This window comes from Tursiops truncatus, chromosome 9, assembly GCF_011762595.2.
Source record: "Tursiops truncatus isolate mTurTru1 chromosome 9, mTurTru1.mat.Y, whole genome shotgun sequence".
Taxonomy (NCBI): Eukaryota; Metazoa; Chordata; class Mammalia; order Artiodactyla; family Delphinidae; genus Tursiops; species Tursiops truncatus.
This window is the reverse complement of record NC_047042.1, coordinates 29,612,218-29,638,028: the sequence shown is the minus strand read 5'-3', so window position 1 is coordinate 29,638,028 and position 25,811 is coordinate 29,612,218. Positions and strand designations below refer to the sequence as shown.

Sequence of the window (25,811 nt, the reverse complement as noted above, 5' to 3'; positions counted from 1 at the left end):
TCTAGATACATTTCAATGGTCACTATATTTCTGTTTCTCTTAAAACAATTAGCTTGGTGGGAAGGATCTTTCTTCACTAATAAAGAATTAAAAGTTTTTTACTCTTTATAATTTATAAAGGGTAGTTTGGGAGGAGTGCAGCTTAAAATTAAGCTTAAGAACATGGACATTCTAGGCAGCAGTGTATTTAAAATAGTAAAAAATTGTACATAAACTAAGTATCAAACAATAGGAGAATAGTTAAATAAACTCTGTACACTTCCCATTCCCAAACAGTGGTAATGGTCTCCATTTCAAACATGCACTATTTGAACACAACTCCATTACTGGGATGGTCAGCAAGTCTCTGGAAAGATTTCTTTGAGAAGGGCACAGATCTACCCGACCAAACTCTCCCTAAACTGAGTTACCAGTTCTTCTCATTTCTTATAGGATAGAATTCTAATTCTTCGGTCTGGACTTCAAAGCCCAAGTTCTAGAAGCTAATTATCTTGGTTTGGGTTAAAGGGGTTAATTTAACATACTCTGGGTTTGAACTCTGAATCCTCGACGCTCATCATTTACTTATGCTGTTGCCTCCAGCCCTACTCTACCCCTAACTCCCACCCCCTTCTTTAAAACTCAGCTCAAATCCTGCTCTTCCAAATATTTTTCATAACTGTCCTAACCCTGAGAATAAACTCTTCCTTCTTTGTTCTCATGCAGAATTAACAACATGTTATCACTCACAGGGCACAGAGCCTTATATCATTCTTCACCTGTTTTCAGAATTTCCACATGGACTGTTGGAAGGCATTTGAAAGCCAACACTATTTGTTAAAGCAATTCACATTTCTAGTGCTTCAAAAATTCTGTTTTCATCAGACATTTAATGAAGAGGATGACTAAGGTAACAGGATATAAGCCTGAATATGAAAATGAACTAAATTTTTTTTTTAAAGGGGAATGATGTCATAAACTCATTCAAAGAAGATGTATATCTTAGACTTTACACAACATAAATTTAAACCTTAATTTATAGGCTGCTTGAAAAGATGGGGCTTTAAGATTCTGAGAGGCTATTAAAATTCTGCCTAAACTTCAGGGTATTAACTAAAGCAATTTTAAACTGAGAATTTCAAAATGTGCTTAAAAGTATAATCATACAACTGAGAATGATTAATCTACAACATATTAGCCAGTCATCCATTACATAATTACTGAAAAGCTCCTAAGTACTATATACAAAATGCTGCTTTGATATTTTTTGCAATTGGCGATGAAAAAATTAGTGAAACAAAAAAATATGCCATAAGATACCTTCAAATAGCGTTCAATATTGTTCATCAAAATATCAATTTCTTCCTTGGACCACATCCCCTGCTTCCATTTATGTCCTTTAAAAGAAAACAAGTAATGCTATAGAAAATATTATTCCTTGAGAGGAATAAAATGTAGCTAATTTAATGTCTCACTCATCTGAAATCTGAAAAATCCCCAGGTAAAGTTGCTTTTGTGACCTCTGGTTTTTAAGAAAGAATACATTTGACCCTACTAAACAGAGATAATGATAAGTAAAAGATTCATTAAAAATAGTACTTCCTCTTAGTTACATCTCTTATCGTTTCAGCAGTATAGGACTTATAAGTACAAAAGCCAAATCACCCTCAAAACTTTCTGAAAAATTTCTCCAGTCAAAAATAAATTTTATGGGCAAAAAAACATGTATAAAAGATTCTAGGACAAGGTAAACATAATATATTGGATACCAAGTGAATAATTTATTCTTAATGAGTACTTACTGTACAGCGGTTGAAAACAATCAATCTACTTACTTTTTGTTTCCTTTCCTTACTTCAGAGTGGCATATACACAACCTCCACTTTGTTGTAGTAACTTCCTAGCAATCCTATGAGCACAGCAGCACTATGAACACCGTTACTTTAAACCTCTAAGCCACTTATCAGACCAAAGTTAGTAGCAGAACTTTGAAAAAAGGCTTGACTTCCTACTCCCATAAGCAATAACTGAATTGTCTTTTAAATGACACCACTGTGCATCTGTTTATAACCTACTTCATATCACAGAACTAATGATCAATGATTGAAAAATGAATATTGGTTTCATGATCCCATTCAGAGCCAAATTTAATTCAATTAGAAAGGCTCAATTACTGTAACTACTCAACCATAATTATGAAGGCCCAACTCAGAATCCTTATGACTACAAGCTCTTCCTTATGTCCATTTTTTCCACTGGACACTAAAATTCACAGTATCTCTTACCTTTGTTAGTTAGAGAATCCTTATCTTCTTTAGTTGTAAACCATGCTTGGCTAACCGCTGAAACCTCCTCATTACCCAAGGGAGATATGTCATCTAGTTGCTCATTCTGTAGAATCTTGAAAAGGTAAAAGAGAAAAAAAAAGTAGCAGCCTGATTTAATACCCAACCTGATTCATCTTTGTTTGTAATGCGAAGCACTATAAAACTCTAATAATGTGAAATCCATTTGTTTTAGATATAATAAAATTATATTCAATTTATAAAGACAAATATTTTCTTGTTCTTTTAATAAGACAGTATGAAAACAAAATTATCTGCATTAACAAAATATGACCTTCATTTAAACAAGTCAGTCAGTACTAGCAGCTTGAATTTTAGAGAATATTGGCTAAGATTCCATTAAGCATTTAAATTAATACACGATACTCAAAGCCATTTGTATATTTATATATGTAAAACAAACTCATATAAAATAAAATGGAAATGCTGGGGTTGATGTCATGATTATTCATGTCCTCACAGGTAGTTTGCTACCTAAATATATAGTCATCTGTAATGTAATCTGTTGCTAAATCTAAAGGATTAACAGGCTAACTCAAAAGATGCTACTGCAAAATCATGATCTGCTTATTGTTTACTGACAACTTTGTTTTAGCCAACCTCTAGAGCTGATTCCTACCCTCCTTAATGTACCTTCTTTCAAAGAACTATATGGTATTACTTTCTATTATTATTGCAGTAAAACAGTCTGTATGAGAAATGTGTAGTTAAAAAATAAGCTTTATTGAGATACAATTCACACATCATAAAATTCACCCTTTAAAGTATACAATTCAGTGGCTTTCAGTATATTTATGAAGCTATCACCAGGTACATTTTCTTTTGTTGTTTTTTTTTAATTTATGTATTTTATTTATTTATTTTTCACTGCGCTGGGTCTTCGTTGCTGTGCACGGGCTTTTTTTAGTTGTGGCAAGCGGGGGCTACTCTTCGTTGTGGTGCATGAACTTCTCATTGCGGTGGCTTCTCTTGCTGCAAAGCACGGGCTCTAGGCGCACAGGCTTCAGTAGTTGTGGCAGGCAGGCTCAGTAGTTGTGGCTCGTGGGCTCTAGAGCCCAGGCTCAGTAGTTGTGGCTCACGGGCTTAGTTGCTCCGCGGCATGTGGGATCTTCCCGGACCAGGGGTCGAACCCCTGTCCCCTGCATTGGCAGGTGGATTCTCAACCACTGCGCCACCAGGGAAGCTCACCAGGTACATTTTCAATTAAGGACATACCTAATCCAGCAAATTCTGCAGGAACAAAGCTGTTTTTAAGAGACTTGGCCTTGAGCTAAAGAGAGCTATAGGGTAAGTGAAGAAAATTTAGCAAAAGTGATACCATACCAGGTATGAACCTATTATAGGCAGACCAGGATAAGGGGAGAGTCACATGCCTAGTGACCACTCAACCCAGTTTTGTCTCTGGATTGGATCAACTACTAACCTATGTCACTTTCCAGAGGTAAGTCCTAACAAAGTTTGAACTGTTTTTTGAGTAGGCAGAAACTGGATCTCTACTTCCAAGAAGATATGAAACCCATCTCACTTCGAAAACAGAGAAACTGTCCATGAACAATCAAAGCACAATGCTGTCACCTACTTTATTTTTATATTTGGTGGTAATGAATATTTTGTATTTATAAAAATGTTGTTTTTTAAAACCATAGGCAAAAGCTAGAAATCACTGGAACAAACATGAAAAGCTTTATAACCCTGTATTTATGCATCATACATTTTAGATCTTTTTCTTTTAAAGATTAAGAGGACTTTATAAAGCTGAGAATTGAGACAGACTAGACAGATGATATCCAAGGCCTCTTATATTATGAAGGTCACAGTTCTGTAAGATTTGACACAGGAGTTATTCATCAAGGGCAATACAGAGACCTATCAAAAGACCATGATACATATAATACCTACTTTTAAGAAATGTAATGTAGAAAATATCCTGAGATGATCTCTTATATTAATTAGTTCATTAAAAGAATAAAATCACCATTTTCCAAAGTGAGTCTAAATATACAGCAAAGCCCACTCTATGAATCTCACAAATAAACCTGTCATGCCCATTAATCGCTGTCTTTGGGCAAACACTTAATGCCTTATGGCTCAAATTTTTCTGAAGAAGACTTACAATTATTACTTAAACCATATAATGTTAAACAGGAAAAGCCGTGAAATGAAGTAAATAATTATTAACTTTTAGTAGTAATATTCAGCACTGTCAATAAAAGTGAGTATAGAAGGAGACTTAGGTACCTGAAAGGCTATCTATCTATACTTAGTAATAAGTTTAGTAATAAGGATTTTAGTATAGTAAATAGTAATAAGTTTTATAGTATTTTACCCCCATTTTTCGCTATTTTATACATAAATCTTTTAAAGTTACTCAGGCTTTATTAGAATGCTGTTGCTTTCTAAATGAAGCCTTTTTGAGTTGGTTGTAGGGTTTCCTATCTGTAACATATACAGGCTTAGAAATCTAAAAATAAGTATTTCATTCACTAAGCACCTCTTGCAACCACAAAGTACTACATACATTGGGAATTTTTAAACTTTCTAATTGTTTTTCAAGCTCGTCCCACCAGTGGAATGAGGGAAGGGGCATTAGCTACTAAACTACGTGAAATAACTACATCTAGATTCACACAAAAGGGCACAGCAAAAAGCACACTATTTCTGAACTTCTAACTGTGTTGACTTTCACTCCCAACCGAATATTAATCTTATTAAAAAAATTTAGAAATTATTATTTCGTTTATTAAAATGGTAATAACAAACCAAGAGGTTAATATTAAATTGTAATTCATTAAGTCTTCGGAAATAATCCAAACAAAACCGTATAACTTGTCTAACTAGCACTGCTACTGCTCAATCTTATAACTAGGTTGTAAACCAAATCACACATATGTATATAGTTATTTTCAATGAGCTAAAAATGGAATGGAAGTGAGACTACATAGTCTATGAATCTGAAATAAATTTGACAAGACCCATTTTGAAGAAAGAATGTGCCCTATTATTTCTGAGGGTTTAGAAAAAAAATTCTGTCCAAATTCCCACTGAAACCCAAGAGTAGATTATGAGATCTCCAGCCTGGCTCAAAGCTGTTTGAAGCATTCTGGAGACTTGCTTCTCTGGAAATCCTGTCATTCTGGAACCACTGTGAAGCTCCCCACTGCAAACCATTCACAGTACACCGACCTGAGATGTCTTTAGTCCCTGATGTTACATATCAACTTGTAACTACTTTACTTCTTAACTGAAGGGTCATTGGGATGCTTCACATATGAAAAATAATGGTACAGTGTCTACTGTCTACTTAAAAGTATTTTATTAAATGAAGAGATGAAGCAAAAGGACAAGCTAGTAAAAAGAAAGAACAATCAGCCAGAAATACACTTACAAGTAAAATATATTTAAGCTGTTGGTTACTGAAGACAGCAAGGAATTCTGATTACTTTTTTTTTTATGAGACAAATACAGAAGTTCATGTAGGAAAAAGGGCTAATTATTATTTAACCTCTTAACATGCGGTAAAATGTATCTAGTCCTACAGGCACCAAAAGAAACTACCTTAACTACAAATGTTATAAATTGTATCGTTGCTTACAATTCTGAGACTCACATATGTGGGGACTGGAAATCTGAATGAATAAGTTCAACCTCTGTTCTGTGGTTGCTCCTTTGTCAGACAGAATATATTCTCATCATTTTATCACCTAAGGTATGTGTAAAGGATAATCTTCTTGTATCCAGTAAAAAGACTTACTATACCTGGATCTGTGTCACAGTTCCCTCAGTAATCTCATCATCTGCCACCTCTGTGGTTGCAGTCATGGTCACCTCAAAGCTCTGATCATTTTCTGAAACTTCAAGAAAAAGAACAGTTCAACTCCAGAATAATAATGGCAGCTTCTAATTATTAAAAAATATACCCAAGGAACAAGTATGTGATCATCTAATTTCTTAACATATTCCTTGCCAATATATCTACACATATATATGTGTGTATGTATACATTCATATACACATATTTGCTTAACAAATATCTGATGTGCACCTAATACATGCTAGGCATTGTTCTCGGCAACAACAAACAAAAAACCAAAAATTCTGCCTTCACGGCACTTATAGCCTAGGGGGAAAGATACAAAATGAACACGATATTATGCTGGAGAAGTATTAAGGAGAAAAAATAAAGCATGAAAGGAAATGTGTTGGGAGTGGGGTAGAGTGTTTGAATTTTAGATAGGAGGCCAGGAAAAGTCACCAACACTTGGACTTTATCCATAAAGTCCATATATTATATATCATGCAGGTATATTGAGGAAAAACACTTCAGGCAGATGGAAAGCCAAGTGCAAAAAGGCTCTGAGGTGAGGGCCTGCCTAGATGGTTCATAGGAACAGCAAGGAGGACAGTGTAGCTGGCCAGAGCAGACCAATCAAGATACTGTGTGGGGACTCACAGACCACTGTAAAGACTTTGGCTTTAACTCTTTTCCAATGGGTTGACCATTGGAAGATTTAGAGTAGAGGAGTGGTATAAACTGAGTTTTATTTTAATAGGATCACTCTGGCTGCTAAGGGGAAAATAGCCTGAAGGGCAGCACAGGCTGGAGGGAAATCAGTGAAGAAGCTAATTCAATAATCTAGGTAAGAGAGGTCAGTGGCTTGGACTAGAGTGAAGGCAAGTGAGGGTGATAAGAAGTAGTTCAAATTGTGCATACATGTTGATGGTAGAGCCAATAGGATGTGCGGATAAACCAAATATGAAAGTGAAAAGTCAACGATGGAACTAAAGTTTTTTATCTGAGCTACTGGAAGAATGTACCTGCCATTGATGAGATGGGGAAGACTGCAGAAGAAGCAAGTTTAAAAATGTAGGACGTTTCAGGAGCTCAGATTTAAACATATTCGTTTGAGATAGCCACTAAACCTCTAGAGTCAAGAGAAGTCTGGACTGGAATAAATCTGGGAGTCATTACCAGAGACAGGACTTAAAACCATGAATTCTAGGGAGTGAGTAAAAATGGAAAACAGAAGCAATCTAAGAACTGAGTCCTGGGGCACTCCACATTTAGAGGTTGCGGAGACGTGGACAAGTCAGCGTAAGAGACTAAGAAGGAATGGACAGAGAGAAATGTCTTCCCTGGAAGCCAAGTGATAAAATGTTTCAGGGAGAAGGGAGTGATAAAATTGTTGAAAACTGTCGGCAGATCAAGTAAGACAAAGACTAAAAAAATCACCATTGGATTTAGCAACAAGAAAGTCTCTGGAAAAAACTAAAAAGAAAAGAAGAAAAAGAAAGTGTCTGGAGACATGGGGAGAACAGTTCTGGTGTAGTGATAGAGGTGAAAGACTGACTGGAGTGGGCTTACGGAACAAGGGAAGAAGAAACGGAGGCAATTCTTCCAAGGAACTCTGATCTAAAGGGAAGCAGAGAAATTGGATGGGAGCCCAAAGTGGGCTAACAGGACGTTTTGAAGAAGAAATTATAGTATGTTTGTAAATGTTGATGGGAATAATCCAATAGAGAATGAAAAATTGATGATTCAGAGGAGAAAGGAAAGAATTGCTACAACTATGTCCTTGAGTAGACAAAAGGGGTGGGATCTAGTACACTGAAGGGTTGGCCTTAGCTGGGGGAAAAGACAGAATATATGGACATAGATACAAGTCAGTGTGTATCTATGGTAGTGGAAACTTACAGAAATTATTTTCTGGCCACTTAAATTTTCTAGGTAGGAAGCAAGGCTATCAGTTGAGAGTGAAAAAGGTAGAAGTAGTACTGGAGATTTCAGAATGTATTAAACAGTCATCTTAGAGTGGGAGAAAGAACACTAGATAAGTATGGTATGACTAGCAGGCAACATTAAGAGCCCATTTCAAATTAATGATCATAAATTTAAAGTGAGACTGGTCAGCTTATTTGTGCTGTTTTTCTCCAATCTCTTTCAGTTAGCTGTACCAGTATAGACATAAATAGGCAGACAAATTGAACCAGGGTTGTGGTTTCATCAAAGAATGATGAAGTGAGGGGAGGAAAAAAGGATCTGAGGGTAAATGCAAGACAATGATTATAATGATTAACCATGAAAAACTAGGTAAGGAGGAAACAAGGATACAAGTGAAGGAATAATTTAAAAGTGGTAAGGTCAATGGGTCCCAGTGGGGCAAAGGATCGCAAAAGTATGAGAGGAAGTAATCTGGAAGATAGGAATTAGTGGTAGGAAAACAAAATCTGAAGTAATTACAAATAGACTCCAGTTAATATGCAATAGCAAAAGTGGTATGGGAATGACAAATGAGGCCTTGTGAAGAACAAAAGGAATCAGAGGCTTAGTAACTCCAACAATCCTCTACGAATAATCACTAAGAGTTTTAACAATGAATAGGTAATGGAATAAATGTGTGTAGATGATTGCAAAAAGAAGTGGTAAGTTATCTACACTGATTAACATGAGGGTTAAGAGAACTTTTAAGGCTCAGATAACTTTTTATCAGTTTTATAAAGCATGTAAAGAAAACCTGAATATTAAAGTTAAATCATTAAAACTAATATTCATCTCCATGAAGTCCAGCATAAATTACTCGTGCATTTAATCAGTCCCAGATGATGGTGATGGATATAGGACTTCATGCTTTAGTGTGACTTTTTTTTTTTTGGCGGTACGCGGGCCTCTCACTGCTGTGGCCTCTCCCGTTACAGAGCACAGGCTCTGGACACGCAGGCTCAGCGGCCATGGCTCACGGGCCAGCCGCTCTGCGGCATGTGGGATCTTCCCGGACCGGGGCACGAACCCGCGTCCCCTGCATCGGCAGGCGGACTCTCAACCACTGCGCCATCAGGAAAGCCCTGTGTGACTTTTTTAAAATGTAGAAACTTTCCTAAGTTGATTTTATCAACATACTTTTTACAAATCCAGGGAACTTCAAGCCACTCTTCATAAATTCAGTCTTATTGTAAATTAGGCTCCAGAATGTCCTCTTTGGTGATGCTATGACCCAACATCAAATAGCTCATGGGCTTTAATGTCAACACACCATAAAATAGAACAAAATATCGTGTAGTTCAAACCTACAATAATGTTCAAGGCACTCTAACCAAATCAATTAACCAGTCAAAATTTACATCAAAATAATCACTCAAAAATTCTGGCTTAATTAAATATTTTTATTTTATTTTATAACCTGTGGATGTACTGTTCAGCATGGTGACTACAGTTAATAATACTGTACTGTATATTTGAAAGTTGTTACAACAGTAGATCTTAAAAGTTCTTATCACAGGAAAAAAAACTGTATTGACAACTGTGTGGTGAAGGATGTTACTAGACTTATTGTGCTGAACATTTTGCAATATATACATATACATAATATTTGGTATACATATACCAATCATTATGTACACTTGAAACTAATATAATGTCAGTTATATCTGAATTAAAAAAAATTCTAGCTTAGAAAATGTCTATATAGGATTGTATTTGTACAGATAGGCTAATCATGTTCTAAAATTGAGTCATAACATAATAATAGTCAAATTAGGAGAGAGTTTTAAAAATCATATGAATTATCATTAGAAGGAGAGATCATTTAATTAGAAATACATTATGCTTGTATATTCCACAAGTGGAAGCAATATTAGCAATATTAACATTAACACCATTTCTCAACAAAGTCTCATAGTAAACTTATATAATATGGTTTATTTTCTGCTCAATTCAATAAGCAATTAACTCCAAATACAGAGTACATATTTGCTTATGAAGACATGATTTTCCACAATGAAATCCTAGTCTTAGTTTTCTTTCACTAGATGACGATGTGATCTTGCTTGATGCTGACTGCAAAATAAAAGTTCGTGGATATACCAAGACCCTCCTTTGTGCAGAGAGTGCCCCCAACAGCCCTGTGCCCCAACCCCATCGCCAAGGACTAAGATATCTACTCCAGCTTTGGAGGGCCACCACAGTTCAACAAGATTCCATATTCTTTGCTAAACAAACCAGAAATATAATTTAACATTACAGTTGGTGGGTTGTAGTATTTCACCAACAGTATCCCACCCAAAATACTACATCTTCTTAAAATCCAGTCTACTCTAAATGATCTTGGAATATAAATAAACATTTTAAGAACTTTCTTTGTTTTGCATTTTTTTTCCTGGCCGCACTGTGCGGCATGCGGTATCTTAGTTTCCCCGACCAGGGATCGAACCCGTGCCCCCTGCAGTGGAAACACAGTCTTAACAGCGGGGTCGCCAGGGAAGTCCCTTAAGAACTTTCTTAATGAGAATAAACTTATTCGGCTTCGGTCTAACTTCCATTTAGCCATATACCACATGAAAAGAACATAAACTACAAGAACCGGAATGCCTGGGTATGACCTTAGACAAGTTATTACACCTCTCTATACCTTAGTTTTGTCATTTGTAACATAGGGAACACTCTCTAGAGTGTGCTTTCTCAATGAGGGTGAATATGCTTCTTGGGAGAAGGTGAAAAGATCTTATTCTCTTTATTAAGAAAGCAAGGACATATATATATATATATATATATATATATAGTACATTAAAAACAACAACAGTATATTTGTGGTATTACAATTTCATGGGGGAGAGTATGATGATGAAAAAAATGTCTAAAAATGCTCTCAGGAGTGGGGGGCAATTAAAAAAAAGGCTGAGAGATTAAACTAGGCAATATATGTAAAAGTATTCAGAGCCATGCCTGGCACATAAATAAGCACTCATTAACTGCTGGTTAAAAGGAGGTTTTTTGCACTAAGAGGAGAAAAATAATGGGTCCAAGTCTACCTTGAAATGCCAATTTAACCTCTTGGAATGTAAATTTTGATTCAGAAGGAAACTATGTTAATACTCAGTGACTTACGTGGAAGTGCAACAACTGATATGCAAGGAGTGGAATCATCAATACTTTGATCATCCTCAGAAGACAGACAAAGCCTTTTATGTGGAGGTTCAATACTATCTTCTGAGTCTATTTCATCAGCTTCTAATGAAACAAAACAAAACCAAAAATCTCAAAATCTTCAAACCAACAGGAGAAAACAAAATCTTCAACAAACAATGACTGTAAAATAATCTTCTTACTGATTTGCTATGTCAACTAAAGCCAGTCGTGCAAGTGAGACTCACTGTCCTCTCTACGCCTACTGCAGCACCTCAGCTCTTATTCTTATGACAAGGAACTATGAACAAAGGGGTCACTTTTTAAAACATCACACTTTTGTGCTGTTGACTACCTAGCTTTCCAAATATTTCACATGTAAAGACAAGTGTCGGTTATTTAATTCACTCACAACATTCACTGAATGCCTACCATTACCTAAGTTTGAGATACAGAACAATAAGAGATACCCTGACTGTCAAGGAGCTCATAGTACAGTGTAGGAGATGACTAAACTAACAATTTCAAAATGGTGTAATAAGAACTATGAAGGTGGAATGAAGAGGCTGTTATATGAGCACACAGGCATTTAATTTAGACTGGAGGTGAAGGGAGGTTTCTAGAAAAGGTGTCTTAAACTTCAAAAAGAAACAGAAGCCGGGGGAAATGATTATTAACTGGCAGTAGGAGTAATACATGCAGTCATACCGAGGTCCGAGAAGCTTAAAGTATGTTAGGAATATAAAAATAGCTGTGAACTGCTGGAATACCGCTACATGAAATGTGGCAGGAAATGTGGCTGCAAGGAAAGCTGAGATGATGGAAGGCCTATGTGCCAAGTTAAAGAACCTGAACTATATTCTTAAAAACCATGGGAAGCTTATTAAAAAAAAAAACCAAAAAACTTCCTATACTGTGAGTGAATTAAAAAAAACTTCCAAAAAGTTTGTTCATTTGGGTTTTTCCATAACATCTTACAGAAAAACTTGAACTTTTTGGCCAACCCAATACAATTATGTCAGCAGGTTCTCCTACCATTCTGAGGGCAGTGAAGAATGAGGTTCCCGTCTGCGTCCCGAGTCAAAGTCACAGAGTTCACAGTTTCTACTGTTACTGTGTCAGAATCCTCTTCAACTGTGCTCATACTCAAATCTGTATAAGAACAGGTTTCAGATTAGGGTTTAAAAAATTATTTCCAAGTATGAACATGAAGTAGCCCACAGAACCCTGCCCCCCCCCAATTTGTATCTGCCTGTAGTATTCTTTATGTGAAATTGCAATGATGCTTCAGGTTTCAAAATGTTTTTTCAAAAGTATAGGGGCTTCCCTGGTGGCGCAGTGGTTGAGAGTCCACCTGCCTATGCAGGGGACACGGGTTCGTGCCCCGGTCCGGGAAGATCCCGCATGCCACGGAGCAGCTGGGCCCAGGAGCCACGGCCGCTGAGCCTGCGCATCCGGAGCCTGTGCTCCGCAACAGGAGAGGCCACAACAGTGAGAGGCCCACGTACCGCAAAAAAAAAAAAAGTTTATACCAATTATTTAGAATTAGCTGTAATAATCTGCAAGAATCTAAATGCGATGATTAATTAAAAACCTACAGCATTTACTTTTTTAAGAGTTGTTTTTATCACATCCAATGAAAGACAACCTGTTCCAAGTTGTCTGTCATATCAGCAAAAACTCACACCACTTTTTAGTTATTTTTTATTGGCAGCTTTGTGATATATTCAAATAGGTGTTTAACTTCTGATTCTTTACCAGAAGACCCATCACAACTTTTCTCTTAATCTAAGAATTACTTCTCTAAAACACTATTTGCAAGTATTTAAGCTCTATTATTATCTGAAAAACAGGAACACTAAATAATTCTTCCTGCTGTTTTTTTCATATTGAACAAGTACATATATCTGTCACTGACCAAACTGTTTTCCTAACAGATATGGATCTAGGTCTTATTTTGAAATAGAGAACTGGATTTTGCTTAAAGTGCCTTTACCTGTTATTTTACACATATATTATTTCTCTTTTGTTCAGACAGACAGAATAAGTAGCACTTTGAATACAGTATCTCATGGCTGACAGGGGGAAATGCCCTGAATTGTAATCAATGGCCTGATTGAAGTCTTTGGGCTTACCTTGTAATGTTCAATGAAGTTCTTGCCTCAATACTCAATTTTGGTCTTGTCCACATACTTTTTTACCAACTAAATAATACAGAGGACATAAGCCTTGATGTGTATTAATCATTCAATATTTATTTGGTTGCTATATACAAGATATTAGTCTGTACATATATTTGCCATTTACACAAATGCATTTTCCCTTAGCAGAAAAACTTAAGAACTATTAACATTTACATGGTGAAGATCTACTGATTCACTCAAGTTCTACTGTACAAATTACTGTTTTAAAAGGACATCATTCATTTTACAATGGTAAAGATGCCATTCCCCAATTAAAGATAAGTAGAGGTCATGATTTAGTTATGACTAAAATTTGCAAATCATGAGGTAAGGTCCCTGGAACAAAGGAATGCTTACCTAGCAAACAGATGGATCAGCTATAGCCCTTCCCACAGAATCGAGTTGCCTTCCCTTTGCCACCAGCATCACTTTCATGTTATCCAGATTGTTTCTCCTCCATGTTCCTACCTCTGCAACACTCTGAAAAAGTAACAGCATTATACAATCAGGCTTACTGAGAACAAACAACTGTGTGCTAGCAGTATGCTGATGACAATCTAGCCTCAAGCCTCTGTGATGTCTCAACTAGAAGAGGAAGGACAAAACCAGAATTCTTCCGTAAGTAGACCTTTTGGAAATCAGCCTCTGAAAGAATTCTCCAATGAAGGGCAGAAATGACGGGATCCTATGCCTACTAAGTCAGTTTATAGGCAGTTTCTTAGCCCAAGTTGCCCCTCATCAAGCAGTCAAACTTTCTCGGAAAAAATAGGTTGAATTACACCAGTGGTTCTATGAACTGTAGATCTGGGTACATGTAACATGACCTAGGGTGTATACCAACCAACAATACCACAAATATTACCAGTAACTATATTTTTCTTTATAATAATTAACATCTCTCTTTAAATGTAGTACCATATTTCATCTTAAAGCATTAGAAACTACATAATATCTGTTAACAGCTCTGCCCAGGGATCTGTGGGAAAAAAGGAATCCTAAACAATCAGGCCAGAAAACATAAATTACAAGAAAGCTTTTGAATGTATTGTGAAACTTACAAAATCTGAAATGATTTGATTTTTTTTTAAATTTATTTATTTTATTTATTTATTTTTGGCTGCATTGGGTCTTCTTTGCTGTGCTTGGGCTTTCTCTAGTTGTGGCAAGCGGGGGCTACTCTTGGTTGCGGTGCACAGGCTTCTTATCGTGGTGGCTTCTCTTGTTGCAGAGCACAGGCTCTAGGCACATGGGCTTCAGTAGTTGTGGCACTCAGGTTCAGTAGTTGTGGCTCACGGGCTCTAGAGCACAGGCTCAGCAGTTGCGGCACACGGGCTTAGTTGCTCCGCGGCATGTGGGATCTTCCCGGACCAGGGCTCGAACCCGTGTCCCCTGCATTGGCAAGTGGATTCTTAACCACTGTGCCACCAGGGAAGTCCCCATGATTTGATTTTTAAAGGTTTCTTTCAATAAACTTCTCATCTTCATCCCAAAGGATCAACCGAAAATTAAAAAGCACAGCAAGATTTAAGGTTCAAGGGGATGTTTCAGCAAAAACCAATGATTAAAATTCTCATTTTTGCAGTATTCTAATTAGAACTCCTCTCTAGGATGGGTATCTTTGAGAACTGCTATATATAAATAAGTCTGTAGTGCAAAAGGTACAGATCCTGCTAGAGAAACATCCAGTCAGTTAACAGATTTCATGTTGTTCTCACTTCAGAATCCATTAAAATGTTTAAAAGCTGGGTTGTAAAGTAATACTTACTGTAGAAGATGGAGAAATTAAATGGTAAAAAAAGAAAAAAGAAGTTAAAACCACCCATAAACTTGCCAAAATCATACTTCACTCTTGTTGATGTGTGTGTGTTTGTGTATGAGGCTATACTGTAGAAGCAATTTTATATACTGCATTTTAGAGTTCATTCACATTGAAAAATGTGAAGGAAACCAAGCTAGGTATTTAACTGAAGTTTTCTGTATCGTTTAAAACTTCCACTGCATAAAAAACATGACGTTATCCAACAAATAGCCTATAACTGGACATTTACATTCTTCCCAATTTTTCATTTCCGTAAAACACTGAAACATTCATACACTATTTCTTTAAACAATATTAATTACTGAAAATTATTAGATCAAAGAATACAACAAAATAAACTTTTAAATCATGCTGCAGTCTATTTTCCAGAAAGGATGTACAAATTTATATTCCAACCACTGAGGTGTAAACTCTACTCCTAGTAGTAAATAAAAATACCTTGCCACTAGTATTTTTATTTAAAAAGAAACAACAAAGCAAAAAAATAACAAACCCAGCACAACTCCTCATGTGATAGGTACAAAATGGTTACTGGTTTAGCAATTTAATGACTGTCATCTTAGGACCCAAATTAATCTAAAACTTCGGGAAAAAGAGAAAATAAAGGTGGATTTGAGAAGATATGGTAAGATACAAGGAAAGGTATCTTAAGGTAAGATACAAGGTAAGTACAAGGAAAAAGGAGTCTGAAATAGCTAGATGAGAGTATTTCATTCTTGATAACCTGTACTGGGGTTAGAGGTCGATCCCATGCAGTGTACTAGCTTTAAATCAGGAATCTAGGTTCATTTTAAAAAGTCTGATAATTCATGTTAGAGATGAGTAAATGCTTCTACACTGCTTTGCAAATTAACTAGCATTATCTGTTCAATCAACAAATATATATCACATGTGCAATGTGCCAGGGACTCTCTAGGCACTGGGATATAGTGGCTACTTTTTTTTAACCCCCAAAGATAAGCTCTTGACTTACCTTCCCGGGGTTTTTCCCCTCTTGTACTTACAGCTACACAGTCTGGATTTAGTAATATTTAAGAAACTCACCTAATTTTATTTTTAATTTACTTTTTAAGGTAACACATTTACATGGTTCAAAATTCAAAAGGTAAAGGTGAAGTCTACTTTCCACTCTAGTTCCCCAGACCCCCTGCCTGGAGGTAAACAATGCTGTCAGCTTCTCATGCCTCCTTCCAGTTATTTTACTCATATATGTCAATATATTCCTCCCTGCTACATACACTTTTTATAGAAATAGCATCATACTACAAATAGGGAAGCTTACCCTAATGGCTACTTTATATTTCTTCATCAGCAAGTACTGTAAGCCAGCCAACAGATTAACAGCAAAGTCCCCAAGGTGGGACCTGATTTGGCCTGGCAGGAGGGGATTAAAAAAGAAAGCCACTATGGCAGAGGCTTCCGAGCAAGGAGAGTAGCTGAATTTAAGGCTGGAGAAAAAGACAGGGGCACATCTCACAAGGGCTTATAAATCCTTGGACTGTTTTAAATTGGGAAATATAATTTACATTTTGAAAAGATCATTCAGACTGCAATATGGAGAATGGATAAGGGAGTAAGTCACGAAACAAGCAGCTGTCCAAGAGATGATAGTCATTTGGAATAGGTGGCGGAAATCAAAGAAAGGAGCCTGGACAGAGGATTTATTTTGGAGGTAGTGTTGACAGGATTTGCTGAAAGTAGATTAAGAGATGAGGAGCTATTTCAAGATGATTCCCTACACTTTTGGCTTGAATAATTGAGTTTGGGGGCACTAGAAGATATTTATTAAATATTTTTATTACTGTTAATATTAACAAGTTAAGATATACGGCACCCAAATGAAGATGTCAAGTTGCCAGTTGGAAGCTGGAATTCAACAGGCAGGGATTAGACCTGTAAATTTGAGTTAGTGGCATGCAAATTGTTTTTAAAGATAAGATCACCTAGAGAAGTTAGAGAAGACAGCCTAGAGTTCTGAAGCAGAAGTCAAGCAATGCACAAACAAGGAAAGGAGACTGAGAAGGACCAGCCAGGGATACAGGAGGAAAACTAAGAGATGTTACTTAAAAGGCTTGAGAGTGTTTTTCAAGGAGCATTAAGTAGTTGACTGTTAAATACTGCCGAGAGGATAAGATGGAGAAGTGACTACTTGATTTGGCAATAAGTAGAACACTGCTGACCTACTGGAATACAGAGAATTGGAAGTACGGAAGGTAATACAAAACAGGTCTTGTACAAGGTTTAGCTCTCAAAGAAAGCAGAGTGAGAAGATCTACGGTAGAGTCAAGACAGCTGTTATTTATAGGAAGAGTACATCTGTATTTTAATATGACTATTAGAGTAACTGAAAAATGTTGGTAAATAAATCAACTTACGATAGTAAGGTACAAAGTTGAGTAATTTAGGGCCTTGTACTGTAACTCATTATACGTGAAACTATGCTTAACTTCAAAACCCGTTCCCCATTTGGTTTAATAGGGAAATATATCAGGAAGATCTCCAATTCTAACATCAAAATTTTGGTTCCCTTTGGGGCAAATAAATACACATCATCAGCCTATTTTTTTTATAAACTTTTCTTTAAAAGACAATCTACATATTTATTTATTTAGGCCACACCTCGAGGCATGATCCCTACCAGGGATCAACCTGCGGCTCCTGCACTGCAAGCGCAGAATCTAACGACTTCCCTGGTGGACCACGACGGAAGTCCATCAGCCAAGTCCACCATCAGCCTATTTAGATCTTCCTTTCTTTCTCTCAAATGGGTTATACCATATGCACTACTTTTTTTTAACCAACCAGAAGTGAGAACATGAAAGGAAAAAATTTTAACAGCCATTTTAATTGGTGAAATGGCATTCTGGCACGTTTCCATCATTTGGTGGATATATTAATGCCTTAGTAAAATCAAGACAAGAATACCTGAAATGTGGTACAGAACAGGTATTATACTCACATTTAAATGAGAAATGTATTTGTTTACATTTATAGCTCTCAATGAACAAGATGACTCTACTCAATGTAGAACCAAAAAACCTACTACTCTTGGATCTGTTAGTTAACATAGACTTTAAAGACATGATCTACTCCATTCCAGTATTGATGTAAAGTTTTTATTCATTAGATTATCTTAAACTGGTATTTCCATCAATTGAGTCTACATAATTGTCCTGGTTTATCAGGCAACTAAGTGTCATAATCTTCTAAAAACTAGATCAAACCAAGAAAAGTGGCATTTCTTCCTGGTTTTGGGACTAGTTTCTGTAGATAAATGTTTACTGGTTCCCAAACACAGGACTAGTACAAATGGGGAAGGGTAGATTCTATTATTAGAGATCATGAGAAGCACAGAGCTAACACTTGCTGACCCTTGATGCTTGAAGATGTGATTCTTCATTGCAAGATGGGATGAGACTACATGGTGTGAAAAACATTCAGTACTATAAAATAGTTTTATAAGGGGAAATCAAGCAAGCTACAGAACGTAAAGTACCAGAATTTTATTGGATGAGGCAAAGACTGAGAAACACTAGCTGATGCAAAGTTTTTGGCATAATTCAACTAATAAGGCAGTAAGGACACATTTAGTTTTCAGATGTCTTTTTTCCTGCCCCAATATAATAAGAAAATTACTCATTTTCCTTTTTTTTTTGGTGATAATCTTCCAAATCATTCAGCCATATATTAACATACCTATTTTTAATTGTTTTTACGATACTGTGATCATACTGTCACATCTTTTATAACTTTTTTTTTTGCACTTAACTTTATGGGGAGCATTTTCCGATATTAGTAGTTATTCTTCCATAGCACTTTAAATGGGTACATGGTACCTAAACTTATCTAACCATTAACCTATTACTGAACATTTTTGTTTTCAAGGTCTTGCTATTATAGACTCCATATTGGCCACGACCATACCTTAGGTGGTACATAACTAACGCCTTAGGAAATGCTTGTAAGGGGATTTGCTTAGTAACATACAATAAAAAATCTGAAAGATATGTTTTGAAATATTTTTTTTTGAAAGAATGAAAACTCTGCTAAATTGAAAGTCTTAGTGAAGACTTTCACTAAGAAGAGAATAGGTAACAAATTCCTGGACTTCCCTGGTGGTGCAGTGGTTGAGAATCGCCTGCCAATGTAGGGGACACGGGTTCAATTCCTGGTCTGGGAAGATCCCACATGCCATGGAGCAACTAAGCCCACGTGCCTAGAGCCCGTGCTCTGCAACAACAGAAGCTACCGCAGTGAGAAGCCCGCGCTTGCCACAACTAGAGAAAGCCCGCGTGCAGCAACGAAGACCCAACACAGCCAAAAATAAATAAGTATATTTTTTTAAAGTAAAAATAACTTAATAAAAAGAAAAAAAAATTCCTATATCCTGAACATGGGGACATAGAGGGATATCAGGAAACAGACAAAGCCACAGACAGCTTAAATATTGATTTTATTAAATATAGGAATGAGGTCACTTCACAGTTGAGGTTGAATGCTTTAGATTATGGTCCCAGGGGATTTGTTCTTCTGTATACTTTGTGGAAAAGTTTGAGAAAGAGAACTATAAATGAACATACAAGCATACTGAATTAAGGTACTTAACGTTCATTATGGCTTGGTTTTAAGATAATATGACTATATACCATAAAACGTCAATAAAGATATTAACAGGGTTTATTATAATAAGCTTTAATTGTTTTAAGATGTTGATTTCAATTACCAACTACTGAAAACAATGACACTATTAGAGTAAAAAAAATTACTTGGTAGTATGATTCATTTCAAGGTACAGCATTTCATACCTGGTTTGGCAATACAACCATATTGCTTATTAAAAAACAAAAATGTTGTCTTTTACCCGGTGCATGATTTAAGAGCTATACAATGTGTATTTGGCTACATTTTAAGATTTCAGCCATTGAAAACTGAGCCCTTTAAGCAAGGCATCATCAGAAGCTCTTTAAAGGTAATACATTATCACTATAGTTCTGATATACACTGAAGCCAATTTTTAAACCACACTTCTGCAACAGATACTAAAATACACATAGACAGTAAATAAACCTAAAGAGCATTTTTTTGCTGCCTAACACCTGATGGTCAAAAAGATTAGTTTTGACAACCGGTTACTTGGAAGAAGGGCTTGACAACACAGTGCACACAACTAAAATGACAGCTAAAAAAATGGCATAAGGTTAACACACACACACACACACACACACACACACACACACACACACCCCCCCCCCCCCCCCCCCCCGCCAAACAAAAAGACAATTAAATTGTTCATAAAGAGCTCTCCAGTGTGCTTTTTCATGACAACTTCTTTCTGGTATTCATTGGTGGAATGGGATCTTTCTATAAACGTGAAAAAGGAGACATGATAGGTTTCTTCTTTTATTTAAGTTTATCATTTACCTTTACGGAATCAAAACAAAAACAAAGCCTACTTGTGATTTCTATTACAAGCATCCTCTTCACAAAAGGAAAAAAAGTGAAGGGGAGAAATAATATGAAAGAAAATACCACATACATTTGATAACTCTGTATTTTATATTTAATGCCCTTGGCAATAGGTTTATCACTTTCTCAGGTCACTGCGTAGCATTTAAGGACAGAAAAGGCTTTGGAGCTGAATTTGCAAAGCATTTAGAAGCATACCAATTCCTAAGGAATCTTCTTATATGAGGGGAAAAAAAAAGGTGCTAAAAATGATGGTGGTAAGAGAAAACGATTAAAAAAGAAAACTCCATTTTGACGAGGCAGGTTAAATAGTGTTATATAGACAGCCTCTATATATGATATTAAAAAACTGGAACTCTTCCTAATCTTTTCAAAGTTTTGATGTCTTTACAACAAAACACAGTTCCCACCCCCCCTCAATATTTTAACAGCTATGTGCCAGGCTGTATATTCCTAGGGACACTTGTTTCACATTATCTTACTCATCCTCACAAGTGTTAACCTAAGTCAGTGTTCTCAATGGAGCATGAAAACAACAACTGTTTAAAATAATGAGATGTTATTTTCAGGACATACAAGCTTATTACAACATTAATAAAAATTAGGATCTGTAGTTGTTGGAGAGATAAATAAGTGAGCAGAAAGATAAATATTATGTGGGAAAAGTAAGGACTAGTTTTGTTTTTATTTCAATATTAACTAGTAACATCTAGCTAACCTTACAAATACACTTATCTCTCCCGCTGCCTTGGGGTGAAATGAGGTAACTTTTCTACATCTTAAAAAAAGCCTGTAAAAAGAAGAGAACTTGGGAAAAAGAAAGAAAAAAAACAACTAAAGAAGACAACTACCTTCTTTCGGGGTATAATTCTCTACCAATAACCATTTCCCGTGACTGCTTCCCCTCAAAATACTTCTAAAACCTGAACACCCAGAGAAAAATGTTTATATAGCATATATTTATTCATGGAACTGCTCAAAGTGTGGACTTAAAGTTCTATGTAAGTATGCAATGCCCAGTACTTACTGATTAACTGTTGATGAAGACAGGGCAATAGCATTTTGGCTCCACCATCTAGCTCAACTGCAATCAATTAAAGAGATTCACGGAGAATATGCAGGTTCTAGATCAGTCCCAAAAAGCATATTTTGGGGTGAGCCTATCAACTAAAATAGTAAAAAAAAAAAAAAAAAAAATTAGCTTTTTTGGTGGCACATAAAGTACTTATTTAGTATATGGGAGTTAAAATAAGATTATCATAAAACATGAAATATTTTTTCTTCATAACTAACACGTAATTTTTTCCCCAGAAATGATCAGGCTAGTTTTTGTCCCTTGTGAATGAAGGGAAAAAAACTTTATTCTCACACCAAATTTTAGTCAGATTGACAATTTTTGTAACGGTAAGGAACATACACTTAATTTCTCCCTGAACCTTAACTAAGTCTCTAAATCTTAACCTAATAAATGTATCTTACCACCACTACAGCATAACAGTAAAAAGGTAAGTTTTTGGTGTATTATCAGCACGGCCTTTAAACGTTTAAATGCTGGTAAATTATTCAAATTACTAAATAAATAAATAGAAAAAAATGCAGTGACACACAAAGTTATTTGAAACACAAGTTTAAGAGCAGCTCAAAGAAAAAAAATCTGAAGTAATGGAAAAATATGAAAATCCTTCCCTGAAAAATAGTTTTTCTCTCTGTAAAACTTTCAACACAATGCAAGAATGTCTTACTTGAACTGGAGCTTAAAAGCTATAAATGGTTGTCTTCGGGAAATCAAAATAAAGGTAAAATCGATAAAAGATAAAATACTTCCAAACGGTATTACTCTAAGTTTAAAATACTGAACATTAGGAAGTAATCCTACAGAATACGCTTTTTGTCAAATGTCCCAACAAGCAGCCTCACCTACGGTCAGAAAGAAGGTGCACAACGATCAATCAAGTTACGAGAAAATAACCATTGAATGTGAATTTCCAAATTCAATCAGGGAAAGGGAGCCCTGACTTTTACATTTCACAGATTAATCACCTCTCCTTATCTACACCGAATTTTTATTCTAAAAACACATGCTGTACCATTCAACTGCATAGAATTGGCCACTTCTATCCTCAAACCTATGCCGCAGATTCCCTAAAGATTCTCAAAGTCTGTTTTAAAGGACGAAGAAAATTAAAAAATTTTAAAACTTCCTCGGAACTCGTCAAAACACGACAATCCCTATGTTGCAGGCTCATTTTCCTGTTCTCTGCCGGGTTAGGGCTGTCTCCCCGCACTTCAGCTCCTATGTTTCCCTTTTAAAAGAGACTCAGGCTGACAGTGATGGTTCGGTCAGCAACCCCGATCCCTTCCGCTTAGGCCATGAACAGCTGAGCGAGAGTGAACCCCAAAAGGTGGGAGAAGAGTCGAAGAGGCGAAAAGGTAAGAGGAAAAAATAGGGGGTGCGGTGGGGTGGCGCGAGACAAGCCCCAACTCTCTCGATCCCATCCAAGCTCACCTCTCCTTCACTGTACCAAATAAAAACGAAAAGGTAACAAAAACGTAAAAAAGAAACCCTACGAAAAAGCAAGGAAGGCTTCCTTACTCTCGGGGTTCCCGGGCCCGATTCTCTCGCCAATCTCCCGGCCCACCCCACCCCACCCCCAGGGGTCCCGGCGCCATTTAGCTCCTACGAAGCCGCCGCCATTTTCCGCCCCCGCCGGATCGCTAGCTGTGCCTCGGCGGCTGCTCGCTACCCTGCTCTGCAGCCCACGCCACCGCCACAGGCCCGGCCCCGAGAGGGAGGCCCTGGCGTGAGCGTGCGGGGACTGCAGCTTCAGCGTCACGAAGGCCCAACTCCCACCCCGCCCGCGGTGCCCGAGCGCCGGCAGCTAGCGCCGGCCGGCGAGAGCAGGCGGGCAGCAAGGGGGCCGGACAGGCTCCACTGGGCGGAGCGGCCCTAGCGGCGCCTGGGACCTGAAGCTTCCATCGCACTTACTTCCTGTTTTGGGTCCGGGCACTTTGGAAGAACCAGGATGGAGGCTCCAAAAAATACCAGGATGGAGGAAGCAGCCACGGGCAAGAGTGGCTGCAGCTGGAGTGAGCGAGCGCGACAAGCCACCGGAAACGGAGCTACGGCCGCGCCCCGCCCCCAGCCCCCGCGCGCTCCCCCGCCCGGCCTCCTCTCCCTGGGGGCGGCCCTGCGCGCTGGCCGTGGCGTCACTTCCGGCCAAGTCGGAGCGCGAAAAAAGGTCCTTGGTTATTTGAGCTTCGAGACCCGTCTGAGTGGGAGTTGTTCGTTGTCTGCTCTTTTCTCCTCCTCCTACAAGGAAATAGGTACTGACTGCTGCCATGAAGGAGGACCTTCTTTCTTTGGCGCAACTGTGGTTTTCCTGGCTCGGCGACAGTTGGGCCTCGCCAGCCGACTTTCGTAATTATTCTGGGCCTCGGAGCGGAGGGAGCCTCGCGTGTGGAACTGTTAGAAAGCGGGGTCTGGGTGCAGACGATAACCGGGAATTGTATGTCTGGCTCTTCTGACTTGGTCTGCCTTGCCGTAGGCGCGTAGAGGTGTTACCCGTTGGGCGTATGATGCAATTCTTGGTGAAATGTATCCTGTGTGAATATGCTGTTCTGTAGTGCACAGTACGCCTTATAAAACACGGCTTTTCTAAAGTGGATGCTCTTCAGCTAGGCTGGGGAGCTTTCAGGGAAGACCAATACTCGGCCCCGCCCCCAGAGAGTCTTTAAGCTTCCAGAGACTCCTGCAGAGATTTTTGTTTTGAAAGAGTCCTGAAAATTTTTTTAATTAATTTTTTTTACTGGAGTATAGTTGATTTACAATGTTGTGTTAGTTTCTGCTGTACAGCGAGTCAGTTATACATGTACATGTATCCACTCTTTTTTAGAGTCTGTTCCCATATAGGTCATTACAGAGTTGGGAATAGAGTTCCCTGAGCTATACAGTAGGTTCTCGTTACGTAGCTCTTTTATTTAAAGTAGTGTGTATATGTCAATCCCAATCTCCCAAAGAGTTCCGAAGATTTTAGTGGTCAGAACCCTGTTACAACTCTTCTTAGGATTCATTTCACTTGTTTATAAAATTGATTTATTGTACGCTGCTTTTCTTTTGCTAGTGGGATGAGAGGAGTTTAGAAATTAGATTAGACAAATGTTCTTGCATCCAGCAACTATGGGTAGACTTAACACTACATTGTCACAATGGGAGTGTAGTGAGCATCGGTTGTAAAGGTCAAATGAAGACCGTCAAGAGTGTGTATACTACGTCTTGAATTGATCTTAACTAATGAAGTTGATAATGCTTAGTGATTTCTTTTCCTCTCTTTTGGCTTTAAAAAAAATGTTTTTTGCAACCCCGGTTTCTTTTGAATACAAAATGTTGTTGGAAGACTTCGTGGAAGTGACACTAATTCATTGAAGAAAGGGGAAAAAGTACACACTGAAATGGGTTTAGTTAGATAAATATTTGTTTCGATTTTAAGCCAAATGTACACAGTTTTCACCAGTAGTCCACATTATCTATTCTTTGGGGTAACTGTCTCACTCATAAATGTTGCATTTCATAAAAGAGAGTGTAAAACGAAATACCATCACACACCAATTAGAAGTGCTAAAATCCCAAACGCTGACAACACCAAGGGCCGATGACGCTTTGGAGCAATAGGAACTCTCATTCATTGATAGAGGGAATGCAGAATGGTACAACCACTTTGGAAGACAGTTTGGTGGTTTCTTACAGAGCTAAGCATATTCTTACCATGTGATCCATTAATTGCTCCTTGATATTTACCCCAAATAGTTGAAACCTTACCTCCACATAAAAAGCTGCACAGAGATATTTATACCAACTTCATTGTAATTGCCAAAACTTAGAAGCAACCAAGATGTGCTTCAATAGGTAAATGGATAAACTGTGGTACATCCATGCAATCGAGTATTCAGTGCTAAAAAGAATTGAGCTGTCGAGCCGTGAAAAGATGTGGAGGAATCTTAAATGCACGCCACTAAGTGAAAGAAGTCTATCTGAAAAGGCTAACTACTGAATGATTCCAACTATCTGACTTTATGGAAAGGGCAAAACTATGGAGATAGTAAAAAGACCAGTAGTTGCCAGGGTT

At 37.4% G+C, this 25,811-nt stretch overlaps 1 protein-coding gene across 4 annotated transcripts in view; it reads right to left on the bottom strand.

The window, feature by feature from the left end:
• The window catches only part of DMTF1 (cyclin D binding myb like transcription factor 1), a 44,051-nt gene extending 20,239 nt beyond the window's left edge, over window positions 1-23,812 (bottom strand). The window contains exons 1-9 of one of the 4 annotated variants that reach the window (XM_019928967.2): window positions 23,675-23,785; window positions 21,716-21,855; window positions 13,761-13,883; window positions 13,356-13,424; window positions 12,256-12,372; window positions 11,203-11,325; window positions 6,081-6,175; window positions 2,265-2,379; window positions 1,300-1,376 (exon numbers count right to left, since the gene is read on the bottom strand). In XM_019928967.2, coding sequence (XP_019784526.1) covers window positions 1,300-1,376; window positions 2,265-2,379; window positions 6,081-6,175; window positions 11,203-11,325; window positions 12,256-12,364 — 519 coding nt within the window. In that variant the 5' untranslated portion in view covers window positions 12,365-12,372; window positions 13,356-13,424; window positions 13,761-13,883; window positions 21,716-21,855; window positions 23,675-23,785. Of the gene's footprint in view, window positions 1-1,299; window positions 1,377-2,264; window positions 2,380-6,080; window positions 6,176-11,202; window positions 11,326-12,255; window positions 12,373-13,355; window positions 13,425-13,760; window positions 13,884-21,715; window positions 21,856-23,674 lie in introns of all 4 variants that reach the window. The other 3 variants (XM_019928977.3, XM_019928986.3, XM_019928997.3) reach the window with 3 other exon arrangements.
• Between the last annotated feature and the right edge of the window lie 1,999 nt (window positions 23,813-25,811).